At 38.8% G+C, this 19110-nt stretch overlaps 1 protein-coding gene across 1 annotated transcript; it reads left to right on the top strand.

Annotated features, from left to right (window-relative positions):
• The first annotated feature begins 12545 nt into the window (after nt 1–12545).
• On the top strand, nt 12546–13319 carry LOC149255133 (uncharacterized). The gene has a single exon (XM_089454957.1). The coding sequence runs from the start codon at nt 12546–12548 to the stop codon at nt 13317–13319; it is 774 nt and encodes a 257-aa protein (XP_089311083.1).
• The last annotated feature ends 5791 nt before the right edge of the window (nt 13320–19110 follow it).

The following is a 19110-nucleotide window of genomic DNA, read 5'->3' as shown; positions in this document are numbered from 1 at the left end:
AGGTCAAGGGGCCGCGGGTGAGAATTTCTCTGGCGGGTAGGAGAAATCAACCAACCTACATCAACTATGTGCATGGCCACTTGGATTTAAGGGAAGGCATGGCTGAATTGCAACGTAACATACATCATTAGCAGTAAGAGAACCTGACTATGTAGTAGAGACAACTAGAAAAGAGGGAGTGTATTCGACAGTTGGAAGATGAAGTAGATGCACTCTAGCAACAAATTGAGCAGCTGAAGCTCAAAGTGGAGGAGAGAAGCAAGAAAAACGAGGAGGACTCTATCGAGTTGGACCTGAACAAAGGCACTGAAGAAGTCTCCACTGGCCTAAACCTTAATAGTCCAACGCCAATGGATATTTAGTTTTTATAATTTTTTTCTCACAGTTTCTAAATGGCACAATGTAAATGTAAATATTTAATGCTTCAGTTTTGTCGAATTTATAGTTTTAGGAGCTCTAGAATGGGGAATTTTTGTGAGAAGAACAAAGAAAACTTATACAACAAGTTTGAAAACCAAATGATATATCATCAGCCCTTTGAAGGCTTGAAAAAACTATGTAAAATCTTGGTTTTGTTTGCGAATGGGCGCGCTATATTTATATAAAAAATCTACGCATTCTAGTTTTTAAAAAAGTATTTTACTATAATAACTTTATGAAAGGTGAGAATGTACTCTGCTAGGGTTTCGGCCTGCAAACTCTATATCATGTGCGAAGGTGCCATCTTCCCATTCATTTTCTATCTGACGTCTCTATCGCTCTATTGGCAGAGTGTATGAATTTGCAAGCGAGGAGGGGAGATATCCCCTCCTATCGCAACATTGTTGCAGGAGAATCGAGCTCACAAGGAATGGTCGCGTCATCAGGGGCTTTTGTAGGAGGCGGAAAGGGTACCCCAATTCAGGGTGCACAATGGAAGGTGAGAATGCGTTGACAATGCCTCCTAAGAGAAGTAGAAAAGCCCCGATTTGTAATTCCTGGCAACAAAGTGGAAAATTACTAGAAATTTATGAAAGACAATGCACTAATTTGCAAGTTTATCGTCATTTGGCCCACTGAAAGAGATCTGGTGAAATGGATCCAACTTAAATGGCAGCCAAAAGGGCATATCGATCTGAACTTGGGTGCTTGGGGCTTCTTCACAGTAATTTTCACCAGTCTCAAAGACAAGGAGAGGGTTTTTGAAAATGGGCCCTATTTTTTCTATAATGTTGGGCTCTTAATGCGACATTGGGAAGAATTCTACACTATGGATCAGGATAAATTCATCGTTGCCTCGGTATGGGTCTGTTTATTTTCCATTCCGGTCAGTTTCTGGGATCCATAAATTTTGGGGGGAAAAGAAACTCTATTGGGAGTTTTGTCAAGGTTGCAAATTCAACACGGAGAGGACGGTGTAGTTCTTATGCCCAAATTTGTGTGTATATGAATATAACATAGTTGCTTCCTAAATTTATTGAGTTGGAGTATCAATACGAGGTTTGGCAGCAACCTCTGGATTACGAGCATATTCCATTCTGGTGCAAGAGATTTCATGAATATGGTCATATGTATCGTGACTATCCTCTGAATCAACCAGAAACTCTGAAGCCTTGAGCTGCTAAGGACCCAACTAAACACCGGGAAGATTCAAAGGGTTTCTACGAAGTCCAAAAAAAAATGTAATGCGAAGACCTCCCCAACTTCTGCTGAATTGCAACCACGGAAATCCCATTATACCACCAAGAGATTTGAAATTCTGACAGAGGAAGGAAAGAATTCTGGCGAACCTAGTGATCCAATAGGCAAAGAAAATCATAAAGCTTCGCCCAAGGGAGGAAACAAAGCTAAGAGAAAAGATGAATATGAACCTCAGGAGAAAGAAGCACTGATCCAACCAATAAAGCAAGAGAATATAGAGATTTATAGTAACAAGGAGGAACATAATACAAAGGAATGAATCATGAGAAGATTATTGAATGAATGGTGATGGGCCCTAAATTAGACACAAATTAAGGCTCATCTAACCTTTCTTAGGCACATTAAGGCTATATTAAACCTCTCCTTCTACACTTAATAATGTATTTTTAGCTTTAGTATGTTCATTATGAAGGTTTAAAGATAATTGCATATTTGTGCCTAATATTATTTATTTTTGTATAATATTGTGAGAATATTGGGTAGATTATGAAGATTTGGAGGAGGAGATAATATAGGGTCTTTCTCCCTACTATAGGAGGATCAAAATTGGATAATAAATCAATAGGATATTATGAAATTATTGCACAAATTCTAGAGTTCCAGTGATTGAGAAAATCTAGGAATGTGCTCCCTGTCATTTAATGCAGATTCCTAGTGTTTGGAACTAGATCCACTATTTGAGGGATTTTGGAGGGAAAAGATTCATTCTTTCAAGGAGAATTCTTCCTTATCATTTTTTATAAGTACCATTTCAAATTTTCCTCTAGGGGCATGTATTTTTAGTCTTCTTGTGGAGAAAGCTTGTATTTTTGTAGATCCACTTTCATTTATTGCAGGGATGTACTTGGACTGATTCAAATAATTAAGTTTGGTGCCATTTTTAGCTTATAAAGTTATCCTCCATAGGACTCTGAGTATCCTTGGGCTTGGCCATCCCAGGAGCCTCAGATCCCTTTTGTATAGTTTGTCTTTCTTCTTTTCACTTCTTATTCACATGCATCTCTTATTATTGTTTTTCCTATCTCTGCATTTAGTATTAATGCTTTTTTTGTTGTAGGATTAGGTTAAATTATTGAAGTGAGTTATTTTACAGGTCATTTAGAGAGAAACAAGCATTATGCATCCTTATAATAGCTTTGAAAATTCACTTTCATCATTGAGCTACTTGGATTGGGTTACTAATTCATGAATCTAGAATTTCTGGAAGTCCTTGTAGCAAAATAGTAGTAATTTTATGCTATTTTTTAGAACATGTTAATGAGCTTAATTTCATTTGATTCCACTTGAATTAGATCATAAAAAAAATCAAGTTAGTAAAAAAATTCACCCCATTTCATTTTCACTTGATTAGGTTAGGCATTTTACAGGTTAACTAACTCACTAATTATCAAATTTCTAGATTTTAGACTAGTAATTTTCTGCTATTTTTTAGCATGTATGAACAAGGGTTTTTTGGAGTGATTCCACTTGGAATGGAGACATAAGACATCTTACTCAATAAAAAAATTTGTCCCGTCCCATTTTCATTTTATTTACTTGGTCATTCTGTGATTTATCTCCTCCTGTAGCAAATTTGCCCCTTCTTGTAGCAAACATGTAACACCACTTTCATTCATCAGTTTTGATCCCACTACAACTATTACTTAGTCTAGATGAATAATGACCCCCAGGTATGATTTTATGATTAGAGGAAGCTCCTAAGCCACTCCAACGATTCATTTTATTTATTGTAAAAATAAAGTAGACTTAGTTTCTTTATCAAAAGTATGATGTGAGTAGGTTACTAATTTACAAACAAGTGTGAACTAGGTAGATGGTACATGCAATTATGTAGTTTGATGAATTATGCAAGATAAAATAGCTTTCTTTCTGCAAGTAGATTAACCTTTGTCCTTTCATGAATTGATTAGCTATCATTTACAAGTTGAGCAAGTAGAATTTCCATTTCCTGCAAATAGAGTAACAATTCCATTTTTGCAATTAGCTTAGGCTTTGATTTCATGACATTCACTCCATTACATTAGATCAACAAAAGAAGGACACATTGTATGTTTCACATATAGTGCTGATACCTCTTAAGTTTGTATGAACCCTGGGTTGATAATTAAAGTTGGTAACCTTGGGAGTTGCAATATTCTTGTTGCAATAGTGAGGCTCATCAAATGGTGCCATCTGGATGAACGATTCATCCTTGAAGATCAAAAGAAATTATATCAAGAGACTTTTCGACAGTATCAAGCCAAACAAGGGACAATATCTCTCGATCAACTCGACGACTTGAGAACCCAACCAAGTCAGGGAGTAGATCCGAGTATTCCAAGTAAAGGGGTTGAAATAATAAGCATGAATCCATCTAGATGGTGGGAGATATGTTGGTTAACTCAAGAAGGGTGGTGCTAATGTTAGCAGTCTTCCACCAAATTAATAAGCCTTCTTAAATATTATAACCTCCTGGAACGTGTGAGGCCTCAATAGTAGAGGCAAGCAAAGGTATCTCAAAGACAGGCTCAAAAGAGACAAACTGAGCATCATGATTATCCAAGAAACAAAAATCTCAGAAGGTAGATTAAAAGAAATTGTCAGAGGGTTTAAACCCCAGTACGAGGTGGTAGCTTGGGATTCCAAGGGAAGTGAATTTGGTTTGTCTATTCTCTGGAATCCTGTCGAGATCATATTTGAAGATTGGGTCAACATACCCACAATTCTCTCAAGAAAATCCCACCACATCGGTACCAGAGATTGGGCTCTATATTAGGAGTGTATAGGCCCAATATTTCAGGAGAAAAAGGGGTTTTCCTTCAGAACATAGGAAAACTAAGAAGGTTATACTCAGAGGAACTTTGGATCCTTGGTAGTGACTTTAACTTGATCTCATTGCTGGATGAGAAGAAGGGAGGCCTCTGTTGTATGGATGTTGAAATGGAAGCATTCAGAGACACAATCATGGACCTACACCTAGTGGATATGCCAACAAATAATGGCGTGTATACTTGGAATAATCGGCGTGGGGGCACTCATCAAGTAACATCGCATCTAGATTGATTTATAGTCTCTGAACAAGTGATTAGTCGAGACATCTTTCTAGAAGTCTTTATCCTTCCTTTCTTGGGATCAAACCATTGGTCGATCATAATGGAGATTGATTTGAAAATAGCTCCCAAGAATCGTCCCTTTTGATTTGAATATTTATGGTTAAGGGACCCTTCATTTATGCAAAAAGTTGAAAGCTGGTGGAAAGAGAGCACAACTCAAGGTAGTAATCATATGCATACCTTTCAGCTTAAGATAAAATATCATAAGAATTAGATCAAGCATTGGAATTGGGAAGAGTTTGGAAACATCGTGAAGGACCAGCAACAACTGCAAGATAGAATGTAGGATATCCAAAAAATATCATCAATGAGGGCAGATATGAAGCAATAGTGGAGGAGGAAGGCTGGTTGGTGAACCAGTTGGAAGAAAGAAGAAAACAAGAATAAATCATATGGAAAAAGAAATCCATAATACAATGGCTTTGGGAAAGGGAGAGAAACACTCGTTTTTCCACAAAGCCATGATCCAACACCAACAACATAATCAGATATTATCTCTTAAATATGAAGCATGGAATAGACAGGTTCAACATGAAGAAATGGAAGAACTAACAATCAATCACTTCCAATCCCTGTGTTTTGAACCTTTGTAAGACATATCAGAAGCCATCCAACGAATCACTCGTAATATTCCTAAGCTCATCTCTAGAGATCAAAATTTGGCCCTCATGCGTGCAGTCACTATGGAGGAAATAGAGGATGTTTTCAAAGGCATGGCTAAAAACCAAAACCCTGTGGCCAGATGGTTTCATGATCAAATTCTACCAAGCATCCTAGAGCTTCATTGGGCAGGATATCCTAGAAGTGGTGGAGGAGTCTCGTCAGAATCAGAAGGTAAGTCCTGGCCTTAATTCTACTTTCATTGCTTTAATCCCCAAAACAACCAAATATGAAGACCCTCAAGGGTTCAAACCCATTTCCTTGTGTAATTTTATTTACAAGATTATATCCACGGTTAACTGTCTTAAGCCTCTTCTTCCTGATCTCATATCCCCTAAGAAAACTGGCTTCGTGGAAGGGCGCCAAATCCTTAATGGTATTATCACCTCTTAGGAAATCGTTCACTCCCTGAAGCGTCTTAAAACCCCTGGTACGATGATCAAGCTAAACTTATCCAAAGCATATGATCTCCTTAGCTAGTCTTATCTCAATAACGTCCTCAAATATTTTGATTTTGATCACCAATGGGTAAATTGAATCTTCTCTATTTTCTCTTCTCATGTATTCTCCATTTTACTCAATGGCTCTCCATCTAGACCCTTCAACCCCTTTCGAGGCTTAAGACAAGGTGACTCGATTTCTCCTTTTCTCTTTATCTTAGTAGTCGAAGGATTGGGTAGATATTTGAGATCGACAGTTCTTTCATCTCAAATCAAAGGCCTCCACCCATGGGGAAATGACCTCCCCATTACCCATCATCAATTTGTTAATGGCATCATGCTATTTTGTCAGGTCTTGCTGAGGGAAGCCAGGAGAAGCAAAGGTAATCTACATGACTTTATGGCAGATTCGGGTACCATAATGAAGAATGAAAAATCTAGTATCTTCTTCTTCAATACCTCGATGAACATCCAAAATTTTCTAGCTAGACTTTTGGGCTTTGGAATTGGCTCATTACCTATTAAGTATCTGGGCATGCCCTTGGCATTCAATTCTTTAAAAACTTCTTGTTGGAAAACCCTTCTTCAAAATATTCAATCGAAACTCAAAATTTGGTCCTTCAGAGCCCTCAATTTGGTCGGTAGAATAGTTCTTCTAAAATCTATCCTTCAATCAATTCCTATCTACCATCTCTCAGGGATGGTTGCGCCCAAAACCTCATGTTCAAAGATGGTAGATATCTTTAAAAAAAAATTATGGGGAGGAGCTCAACAATTGAAGAAATGGGCTCTAGTTTCTTGGCCTAACCTCATGAAGCCCAAGATGGAGGGAGGATTAAGTCTTCGAGATCCCTTCACTTTGAGTCAAGTTATGGGTGCTAAACTCTGGTGGTGATGGATAAGGGGAGGCCCAGATTTATGGAAAAATATATGGACCAGAAAATATGGCATGCCAATCCAAACTGAAGATATTCTCAGATATTGAGATCCTCCCAAGGGATCATCAATATGGAATCTAGCAGCAAGGAACCGTGACCTCATCTCCCATCATTTCTTTTGGGAAATTAGAAATGGAAGAACGACATCCTTTTGGCAGGACTCCTGGAAACAAAGAGAAAAGTTGTTTAGTAGACAAGATTTAGGAGAGATTTTCCTATTTACAAACAACCAAAACTTCTCTACAGTGGACCAGTTTTGGAAGGCCACCCAGCAAAGCTATGGATGGAGGAAATGGAAAGAATTCCAGGATTGGCTAAACCCACCCATTTCAGATCAATGGCAACATCTATACAAATAATTACAATCAAGGAAAATCATAATCTAGGAAGGGGCCGATATTCTACGATGGGGATATTCTACCCGAGGCATATTTAACATCAAGGAAGCATACAATCTTTGGGTGGAATTTGGTCAAAACCATCACAACCTCATATGGAAGAAGATATGGACTGGTAGAATGTGGTCGAAAATAGCATATTTTTTATGGTTGGTCTGTAGACGGAGAATTCTCACTTGGGATCAACTTCAAAATGTGGTATTCATGGTCCATCCTTTTTTTCTTATGCAGCCAACATAATGAGGACTTGGAACATATTTTAAACTCTTATCCCTTTGTTGACCAAAAATGGAGGCAATTAGGAGACCTCTTTGGCTGCCTAGACAGAGACTAGCAAACCGTCAATAAATCTATTATGTTATGGCGTAAAGGAATATTCTCCAGTTCGGTGTTAAACAAAGCTTAGGATATGGCGTTGGGCTTTCTTTTGTGGACTATATGGAATGAGAAAAATAGTAGGATTTTTAAAGACCGTCATAAACCCCAGGAAGAAGTTTGGAAAGGAATAACTCAAAATATTAGAGAAAAAATCCTGGTGGAAAAATGGCACCTGGATGATTGGCAGGTTGTCCCCCATGAAGCTAGAATTCTCAAATGACTAAATCTTTCCCCTAGTATGTAGTATGATCACCCCAAGCTCCTAGAAACTTATTGTTGCCCCTATTGTATCACCTCATCACTTCTCTGCTCCTCTGGATGGATTTATTAAGTTAATATTTGATGGTGCATCTAAAGGAAACCTAGGCCCTGCTGGTTTTGGGGGGCTCTTTCGAGATTCTCACAAAATAACCTGAATTGTATTTGTAGTTGACTGTGGGTATGCTAGTAACAACGAGGTAGAATTCAATGCAGTTAAACAAGGCCTCATTATAGCCATTAAACTCGGCTACAAAAAGTTAGTGATTGAAGGGAACTCAAAATTGGTGATTGATATTACTAAGAAGCTGAGCCAAGGAGCTAGATGAGAAAAACTCAACCATAGCTGGCACATGGATCGCTTGGTGCAAGAAGTGGGTGAGATTCTTCCACATTTTGACTACATCCTCACCTCTCACGTTTGATGAGAGGGAAACAAAGTGACATACTTCCTTGCAAATTGGGGTTGTTCTCATCAGGGAAAATTGTTGGAGATGGTTTGGCCTCCCCAGCCCAAAAATGAGGACCTGAACCCCTTAACAGTTCTCCTGGAGCAGGACATTAGAGATAATCAGCAGAACAATCAAGCCATTATTCCCCATCCCTGATTGGGGTGTGAGCCAGTGATAATAAGACCTACATACGAATGAGGTTGATAACCCCAAGGTGCCTCCTCACCACCCTCCACATGCACGAAGCACATGGAGCAGTGGATCTTTGCATGGGAGGAGTTAATTCCATCCTTGAAGGTGGCAAGGGCATATGTGTGGATGGGATAACTAGTATTTTTCGCTGCAATTTTGGTAAGTTTCTTGACAGTGAACTATGTTTCCCTCGACTTTGGTCCACGTGGAAAGGTGGCTTGGAGAAGGTTTCGCTGATGCATTTTCCTTGGGCGTGGGTTCAGTAGCGGTTGTTTCAAGTTATGTTTCACAAGTATGTTTAAAGTTCCTCTATATGTGCCCCTATGAATAGTTATATATATCTGTTAGCCTTTGGGTTGAAAGGTTCTAATGCAACTTGGTCACTGTGGATGGTGGCATATGTGGATTTCTATGTGGAGGATACATAAATGGAAGCAATTTATTTTGTTTCTTGTCTTCCTGTGTCTGTGGTGTTTGGTATTATATTGTCTCGTATGGGATTATATTGGTTGTAGTTATGTTTTCGCTTCTGGGTATTTTTTTTCCTCTATCCCTGCCTCAGGGGCCTCTTTTATTTTATGTATGTCAATAGTTTTGAGTCGGAACCTCCAGGGCTTTGGTATTAGGATGGTTCAACTTACAATTTTGTCTTTTGGTTCCTTGAAAGGAAGTGGTTGCATGTTGGGTTTAAGGGGTTTCTTTCTTACCGGTTGTCTATTTGTGTCAGGCGATTGAATTGGGGTCTGGTTCAATTTCTGGCCTCTCATCTGTTTCCTCTAGTAGGTCCCCAGTTCTGTGGCGACCCATGGAATCTTTGTCTTTTTGGGTTAAAACTCCCATCCGAGTGGTTTACAGGGTCTCTGTTTGTTAGTCAAAGTAATTGCAAGTATCGAATTCTCATGGCTCATTCCACCTCCAGAAAGGGAAAGGCTTCCCAAAGCTCACGTGGCTAAAGGAAAAGCTCCAAGGAATCCCCTGGGGGTAACCAGCCAAGCTCCTCTGGGGCAGAGCTTAGGGCCACAGGTCGGTTTCAAGCATCATCAATGAAGTGAAAACAATGTATCATGAGGGTAGATCGGCCCAGGTTCATCAATTGATCGAGGAATGGGAAGAAGAGCTTAATCAGAAAGTAAGGATTATGGACATTGATTTGGATAACTGAAAAACAATAGTGCCTGATCCTGGTCATATGAGAGGTTGGGAAAATCAGTTCAAGAAAACACTGCACTTGTATTGGTTGATGAAAAGCCTCCTGGCCAAAGCATTAGATCAGATTCAGTCTAGTGGGGTTTAGCCACTCATGGGTTTCTAGATTATAGCAATGAATTTCCTAAAATTCAGTTTTAGTTACAGAAGAAGAATGGGTGCCTCAGCCGTATTGAGCAACACATACCATGCATCCCTCAAATAGAGCTCCCTAGATGAAATGCAAAGAACCATGCTCTTGTCGAGTCTGCGGAAGATGATTAGCTTAGTGTCTGTCCCTCTGTATTTCTTTTTATTGTATGCGGCAGTCCTATAATGTATAGTATGTTTATAGTTATGTTATAGTTATGTTTACAGTTATTTAGATTCTAGGCAGTATAAAGACAATTAGACTTACTTGTCATGGATGATTATACTTATCACATTTTTTTACTGGATGGCTTATCATGCCATTAGGTGGCCAACAAATCTGGTTTCCCTCTGGGCAGGTTGAGGTCACCTAACCATATGGATATGGATGTATCTTGCCCTATTTTGATGATAATGAAAAAGAAAGGTCCTAACAAGCTCACAATTTTTTTTTTTACTATAATCAACCCATATACATATGAAAAATTATTATATTTATCTTATAAATATTTCAATATAGAATTTAAATAATAATTTGAATATTCATGTTAACTAATATATTTCAATGTATGTCCGCTGGGGTAGCTCAAGAGGCGATGGTCGTGGAATGAAGTCTCACCAAACCGGAGATCTTGGGTTTGAATCTTGTGCTACCCTTCCCTTGTAGCGGGGTGAATAATGGACATGTAACTTGGAAAATCAGAGAGTCCTATCAAGCTTACAAAAAAATATATACATTTCAATGTACACTCATATATTGAAATATATTAGTTAACCTACAAAATAAAATGGCTGAGACAAAGAGAGATTGGATTCTAGGGTTCGGCTCTAGTGCATCAATAGACCTAGCTACCTCCTGCAGAGCTCTCTCAGCAACCTCCCGTTGCTAAGACCAACCAAAAAGAGAGCGGAGAAAGCCTTGCACGGTGAGTCTCTTCCCCAAAAAATCTGAGTCCAACTAGTATGGACGTTGGAGGGGGTTCCCCTCCTCCCGCTCCCGAGATCAATGCCTTCAAATGACTGGTAGCCTCATGTGGCAAGAGGAAAGAAAACTCTAATCATCAGAAATTTGTAAAGAAAGCCGATTCCATCCCCTCTGTAGAATTGCCTGGGGAACATCCATGCCAGACTGCGGTGAATCTAGCAGATTGAGGGCTCATTGGACAATTCACGGGCCTCTGGCACTCTCCTAAAGCTATTGATGGATGGGTCTAGTGAAATTGGAGGCCCCTTGTCTTTGAAGGAATCCAAAGCCACATGGTAGGCAAATGTTATTATGTCTTTGTTTTCGAATCAGCAAAAGATCGAGATCTTATTTTTTGAAACGGTCCATATTTCATGGGCCCCCAACGGCTCTATCTAGATAAATGGACGTCGGACTTTGATCCTTCCCAGGACACTCCTTCAGCTGTACCGGTTTGGGTAAGGCTACCCCATCTCCCTCTTCATTGCTGGAACTCAGAATCTATGGAAACAATCGGGAACAAGTTAGGTAAATATATTGATAGGGCAGAAAGGAGAGAACAATATTTGTGTGCCAGAATATGTGTTGAAGTCGATCTGGAGATAGGACTGCCTGAGGCAATCAAGTTGACCATAGCTGGCTGGTCTCATATTCAGGAATTAGATTATGAACAGCTCCCCTTCAAGTGCCGACATTGTCATGGTTATGGTCATTTCATTCGAAACTGCAAGAAGAAAACTGAGGAAGAATCTGAAAAAGAAAAGGGCGAATCGTGGACGCAAGCCATAAAAGTAGGCACATCCAAATAGACCAACAGAGCGAAAAGGAAAGGAGGGAATCTAGAGACCGGAGGACCCTCTACTGGGAAGAGTTTAACCAAAGATCAAGCCACATCAAAGGCCACCACCTCAACAAATCGTTTTGCTACTCTAAACCCTCCAAAAGACCAACCATAACTTGAAGAGGGAGAGGTGCAATAAAATAAGGAACAGATATCAGATGCAGAAATAAACTCAGGATCTCAGGAACAAACTGTAGAAGCCATTTCAGAAACCCCTTGCGAAGATTCAAACCAACAAGAAAATCAGGGCCCTCCAGTAGGTGCCACTTCCCCACCCTCTTATGCAGAAATGACCAAAAAGAAAAAGCTGATAGATAGTCCTGGTTCTTTCGAATATGAACCTCTTGAGCAATCCAAAAAAAAGGCAGGAAGAAAGTCTCGCAAGGAGATCAGAGAAGAAGAGGCGGGGCGACTAAAGATGTAGGGCAGTTAGTCCACAATCGAAATGTCACTAGGCAGAAACACAAGGACCAGACCCTTAAAGGGTGGGCCTGCACCGCCCCTTTCTAGTAAATAATGCAGATCATCTCTTGGAATTGCAGGGGTCTGGGAAACCCTTTAAAAGCGGAAGAAGTAAAATATCCATTAAGAATGGAAACATCAGACATTCTCTTTCTCCAAGAGAAAAAGATAGAAGAAGATGCTCTTCTATCTTTAAGTCAAACCAAATGGAAAAAGAACTCAGGAAAAGCGGTCAGCACTCGAGGTACTTCAGGGGGCCTGGCGACCTTGTGGTCATAGGATATGTTCCAGCTTAAAAGCTCCTTCGCAACCCAACACTGGATATATACAAATCTTCTACATCTCCCAAGTAAGATTTCTTTAGCTCTCTTCAATCTTTATGTTCCTGTTAACTTCTCGAAAAAGAAGCACTGCTAGAATTCTCTCTCAGACTTCCTAGAAACCTATGCACCCCAATGGCGGGGGATCTTAACATCACGTTAGACCCAAAGGAGAAAAAAGGAAGAGTATGGGGTAAAGATCCCTTCCACGCCTCGGTGGAGTCTCTAATTCTCGCTTGGGACCTTCTTGACCTCAAATCTAAGAAAGGTCGTTATACCTGGACAAATAATAGAGTTGGTAATGCCAACATTGTTGCCCGTTTAGACCAGTTCCTAGTTCAAAGTACTTTGCTAGAGGGGAAGCATTTAATCTCTTCAAAAATACTACCCAAAATAACATTTGATCATAACCCCATCTCGCTGCTGATAGAGAAAGAGGAGGACTTGGGCCCTATTCCCTTTAGATTCAACCCTCTTTGGGTATCGAGAGAGGGCTTTATGGACATAGTGGCTCACGTTTGGTCAAAACTAGTTGATGGGTCCCTCAGCGTTGTGTGGGAACAGAAACTAAAATATACTAAGTCTGCATTAAAAGCCTGGGCAAAGAAAAAGCCCCTTTCCACTCCAATGAGCCATAGACAGAAGACAGTTCAGGCTCTAGCTGAGATTCAGTTAGGCATGGAAGGATCTGAAATCACCAAAGCTCAACTTCTCATCAAACAGAACGCCCAGTTCAACTCTTTTCTTTCCTTTCGACATGAAGAGGAATACTGGAGCCTAAAGTCTCGCAGTCTCTGGCTCCAAGTTGGAGATAGAAATACAACTTTCTTTCACAGACAATGTAGAGCTCGTCTCTCTCGAAATCACATTTCTGAAATATCCACCAAGGAGGGGGAAATTATCAAATGACAACCTCTCTTAAAACAGGCAGCCACAACCCATTTTCAACATTTGTTCCAGGAGGATGGTTCCTCCGACGAAGACCTGGTTACTGATTTTTTGTCAAACATCCCCACTCTTGTCACTACTGATGTAAACGTTGGGTTAATAATGCCTTTTTCTGAAAAATAAATAGTTGAAGTCATTTGGTCAATGCAGTCGGATAAAGCACCTGGGTCGGACGACTTCACCATCCATTTCTGCAGAGCTTGCTGGAATGTAATAAAAGTTGATCTTCTCAGAATGGTAAAAGCCTTCCAAAAGAAAGCCAAAGTGGGAGGGTGCACCAACTCCACCTTCCTCGCCCTAATCCCGAAAGAAGTCAATCCTGAGACTTTTGACAGGTTCTGGCCAATCTCTCTCTACAATGCCTCCTACAAGATCCTTGCCAAACTCTTAGCCAATAGACTCAAACCTCTGTTAGGGAACCTGATCTCCCCTCTACAAGGCGGTTTCGTTAAAGGAAGACACCTCATAGACAATGTGATCCAAGTGCAAGAAGCTCTCCACTCTAGCTACACTCGGAAGGAAAAAGGCATGCTCATCAAGTTGGATATGTCAAATGCTTTTGACTGGGTTAAACTTTCATTTCTCTATAAAATACTCCTCTCCTTTGGTTTTAGTGCTGAATTTGTCAATTTGATAAAAACCTGCACACACAGACCTTGGATAGCCCCCCTGGTCAATGGAAGACCTTCTGACTTCTTCCAAGCTTCTAGAGGGCTCTGCCAAGGATGCCCATTATCACCCTTTCTTTATATCTTGTTGGCAAAAACCCTAAGCAGAAAGCTGACAACGGAAATGGAAGTAGGCACTATTCCAGGTATCAAGGCAGCGAGAAGTGTGGAACCTATAAACCACATCCTCTTTGCGGATGACTCTCTCCTATTGGGAGGGGCCTTGATTAAGATAGCAAAGGCTTTCAAAGAAATCCTTCAACACTTTTGCTTAATCACAGGAGCCTTGATCAATAAAAGAAAAAGTACAATTTATGGCTGGAATGTAGATCACCCAACTATTTTGCGAATTGCCTGCATATTGGGATTCCTTGGGTATGACAAATGGGAAAAGATCAAATATATAGGCCTTCCCTTAACCTTGGGACCAAGCCCTCCCTCCCTTTGGACTGAAGTAATAAGCAAGATAAAAGCAAAAATAGCATATTGGGGAGGCCAATGGCTAACAAAGGCAGGGAAGTTGGTTTTGATAAAGGCAGTCCTCTCTGCCCTTCCCATCTTCCAGTCTTCCCTCCTGCTAGCTCCTAAGTCTATCACATAACAGATCTCCAAACTTCTTCGGGACTTCCTATGGAACGGGGGGCAAGGGCAATGAGATCAAGTTTCATATGGTAAGATGGGATATCCTCAATAGACCACTCTAGCAAGGTGGTTACAGATACAGGATCCAGGCTTAGCAAATCTGGCTCTTAGAGGAAAAATCATATGGCAATTGTATGTAGATAAAAATCATCCAGTCAGCAAGATCCTCTGGAAGAAATACCTAAAGGGAGGTTCCTTGAGAAACCTCACAACAGCTTCTACTCCAACAGGAACAACAATATGGAATTTAGTCAGAAGAAGCATCGACCATATTCAACAACATTTATACAGAATTCCAGGCAATGGTCAGAGAACATTACTATGGGAGGATACCATTCAAGGGAATGCCCCATTGGCCACCCTAAACGCCTGTAACGATTTAAAGATCTGGCTAGTGAACAAGGGCCTCCTCTGGCTGGCAGACATATGCTCTTGGGATAGCAAAGGGAATTGGACAGGTTGGACTTTTCCAAGGGTTCCTGACCCTCTGGAATCACAAAAAAACTTGCTTTGTGCAGCTCTCTCTGGCCTCGCCCCTGTCCATCATTCATCCAAAGATAAATGGGGGTGGGGAAGAACCAAAATTTATACAATAACTCAAGGATTCTCCTCTCTATAAGCTACTCATGCATCACTGTTGACACCGAAGCTCTGGAAATCTATCTGGTCCCCCTTCTGCCTTCCAAAGGTGAATTTCTTGACTTGGTTACTCATGCATTAAAAGGCACTAACAGGAGAAAATCTGAACAAAATAGGGTTCCACGGCCCCTTTAGATGTTGCTTATGCACTTCTGCTATCGAAACCTCTGACCACTTATTGGTTGACTGTGTTTTCACACAAGAAGTCTGGAAGATGGTCCTTCACAGACTTAGTGTACCCACCCCCTCCCAGATATTAGTCGTTTCTCTCTACACATCCTGGGTAGATCAAAACCCTGAAAAAAAAAACTAAAAACGTAGGCTGGAAAAACATTTGGCAAGCTATTCCAAAATTCCTTTGGTGTAAAGTGTGGTTGGCTCAAAATGAATGTGTTTTCAACAACAAGCTCCCGAATTCAGTGGAAGTGGTTGCCAAAGTAAAAGCTCTCTTATTGGAAATAGTAAATAAATCAAATTTTTCCTTTCTTTTATCTGCAAAAATCTCTGTGTGGCTAAGACCCTGTGTGACAGGAGAAAGGAAAGAATCAAACAGCAAACTAATGAAAGCTCCTACTTGGCACCTACATCTCATTGAAGGAGACTTTCTTATGTGGTGGCAGGGGACCTCAAAAGTCACTATTTTCTTTGATGGAGCGTCCAAGGGGAATCCAGGCACTGCAACAGCAGGAGGATTGGTTCTTTCCCCAGATAGATCGAATAAAACCAGCTATAGTTGGGGCCCAGACATAAGTTCTAATAACAAAGCAGAGAGTCACAACCTCTTAAAAGCTTGCCATATTGTGAAGGAATTAGGTTATAAAATAATCCAAATATTCGGAGACTCGGAGCTATTGATTAATCTCTTAAACTCTGGAGATTATCTTCGTAACCCAGCTTTAAACAAAACTTTGTAGAGAATTCAAAATACATTGAAAGACTTCAACACAGTAGACTCATACCATATTCTGCGGGATTTAAACAAGCAAGCAGACTCGCTGGCAAATAAAGGTTGCCTGCTGTCTCAAGGAAAACTTAGCATTAATGGAGGAACCTGCTCGATTCATCCTTTGCCTTAGACAATATATAGAAGGCGATTTGCATGGCCCCAATATTCAGATTGAGAGTGGTAATTGGAACTCTGAAAATCATATTCAAGATCGCCAAGTTGCAAGCAGATGGAACAACAGGCAGAAGGAATATACAGCAGAAGGAACAACAACAGATGGTAGTAGGAACTGCCGCAAAAGGAATAGCAACCAGAAGGAACAACAACAAAAGGAACAACACCAGAAGGAATAGCAAGTAGATGGAACAACAACAGAAGGAATAACATCTGAAGGAACAACAGGCCAAAGGAACAACAAGTAGATGAAGGAACAACAGCAGAGGGAACAACAACTAGAAGGAACAACACTAGAAGGAATAGCAAGCAGAAGGAACAACAACAGGAGGAATAGCTTTTGAAGGAACAACAGGCTGAAGGAACAATAGCGAAAGGAATAGCAAGCAGGAAGAACATCATCAGAAGGAACAACAAACTTAAGGAACAACCTAATGAAAAACACAAGGAAAAGGACACAAAATATGCTCTTCGAGAGACAATATGTAAGACAGAAAACATGAAAAGCCAAAGAAACCATTGAATTTTTGAATTTAAGCATAGGAGAAGGGACTACGTCCACAACTCATTCTCATTGCTCAGTTTTAAAAGCTATTGTTGATTGTAATAGGAGCATGCTCCACTTTTGGCAATAAATATACTAACCGTTCTTGTTATATATATATATATATATATATTAGTTAACCTAAATATTAAAACTATTATTTAATTTGTATATTGAAATATTTATAAAGTAAAAATAATATCTTTTTTTTTTGTTCTTTTTAACTTTTAATTACTTTATCTCTTATAAATATATAAAATATTTTATTTATGGCTCTAAAGTGAAAGGTAAATATTTTTACATCATCTCCTCAATACTATATTGTAATATCAAAAAAAAATAGTTATGGCAATAAGGGTGAGATTACTGGTGTTTTATAATGTTTTTAATTATATATATATATATATATATATATATATAGAACATATGTCAACTCCACATTGAGCACTTTGATTGCATCACACATCACCCTCATACTCTGTTGTAAAATGTGTCTCTCAACCCAACGATACAATATAAAATTATGTAAAATATCACTTTTAATCTCCTAAATTATTTAATGAAATTTTTTCTAAATAAACTACTTATATTAATCATTATTATAACTATAAAATCATATGATTTAAATTTGATCCACTTCATAGGGCTTCACTGTGGGAGCAATATCATATCACATGGGTTCATATTGGGGGACATATATTGAGGAAAAATTGACATAATATATTGAACATATAATAAGGGGTAAATGAATTTTATATTGGCAAGTATAAAAAATGGAGCTCAAAGTTAATGAAAAATTATAAAGGATATAAAAATATCAATGAAAAAATGGATACCTACAATATATCTTGAAAGTAAGGGAATTTTAAATTGAGAAGATGTATTGGGTTCGTATTGGTAGGGGGTTAAATAATGTCATTTTTAGAATTATTTTCTGATATGTAGTCAATTAAGGGTATTGTTTAATATACCATGAATATAAGTAAAGTTTATTGAATGAAACCTTTGCAATTCACTTAATTCATCTAAATCTTTGATAAATTTAATAAAACACTATTATTTTACCATAGATGACTCAAAATTTTGGCAATAACGATATTGTTATGTTTAATATATTAAGTCTAGGATTTAAGTGCTTCATTTTTACTAAAAAATATTTTCTAATACATGACATTATGTTCATTAAATTTCAATTACTATCTTTAAATGTCACTTTTTCTCTCACTTATTTATGGTTTCTTTTATTTTTGATAATTTGTTTGGTTATATATATATATATATATATATATATATATATATATATATATATATATAGTAAAGATAATTACGCCGTAAGGCGTTTCCCTTTGAAATGAATTGCCCCAGCCGCCGTCGTGTCCTATTGTTGACCGTGGATTTGTGGTGTGAGACGATTGAACGAAGTTTGATCGTTGATCCAAAACTGAAATAAGTTATGAATAACAAAAAAAACGATTAATGAAGAAGCATGTTCTGTCCATGGAGAAGCTTCTCGGTTCCTGCGACTCAAAGATTGTTCTCATTTTGAAATCTCGACTGCTTGTGGAAATCGCATTGGAGTGCCTACATTTTCCCAGATCCTTCTGTGAAGAGCCCAATGGAAATGGCTGATACAAACAGATAGCACAGGATACTTGTTTTACTTGTCTTTTTCATTTTATTTCTCAGTACTGCTAGCGCGATTCGATCCCTCGATATAGGTTTTCCCACTCGCTCATTTGCGCCAGCGTAATTGCATATATTTTGTTGTTTGCAAACATCCTTTTTTTTTTATTATTGTCAAGTTTATAAGAAATTTCCGTTATTCAGCACTTTTGATCTATTAGAAAACATTGTTATGGGATCTAAATCTAAAGCAAATTTTCTCCTCTGTTTGTAGATAAGAATCATATCGTGAATTTGTTTTTCTTCGGTTCCAAATGTTCTTTTACAAACTCGCCCTCTGACTCTGTCCAGATTGAAAAGTTGAATTCTGTTTTTCGTTTTATATCTTTTAAAAGTATAGAATCGGTAGTCTAAAGATGCTAGTATAATAAATTGATGCAAGAAGGAAACAAATATATATATCCTTATATCAGTATCATTCCGAGAAATATATTTCTTTACAAATCGATTCCATGT

This window comes from Pinus tabuliformis, chromosome 7 (assembly GCF_031772625.1).
Source record: "Pinus tabuliformis cultivar Carrire ecotype Pingquan chromosome 7, CPIR1, whole genome shotgun sequence".
Classification (NCBI taxonomy): domain Eukaryota; kingdom Viridiplantae; phylum Streptophyta; class Pinopsida; order Pinales; family Pinaceae; genus Pinus; species Pinus tabuliformis.
This window is presented reverse-complemented; position numbering and strand designations above follow the sequence as displayed.

What these genes read in the sequence shown, in the direction of transcription:
- LOC149255133 (XM_089454957.1), top strand. Translation starts at nt 12,546, where the DNA reads ATGGCGGGGGATCTTAACATCACGTTAGACCCAAAGGAGAAAAAAGGA.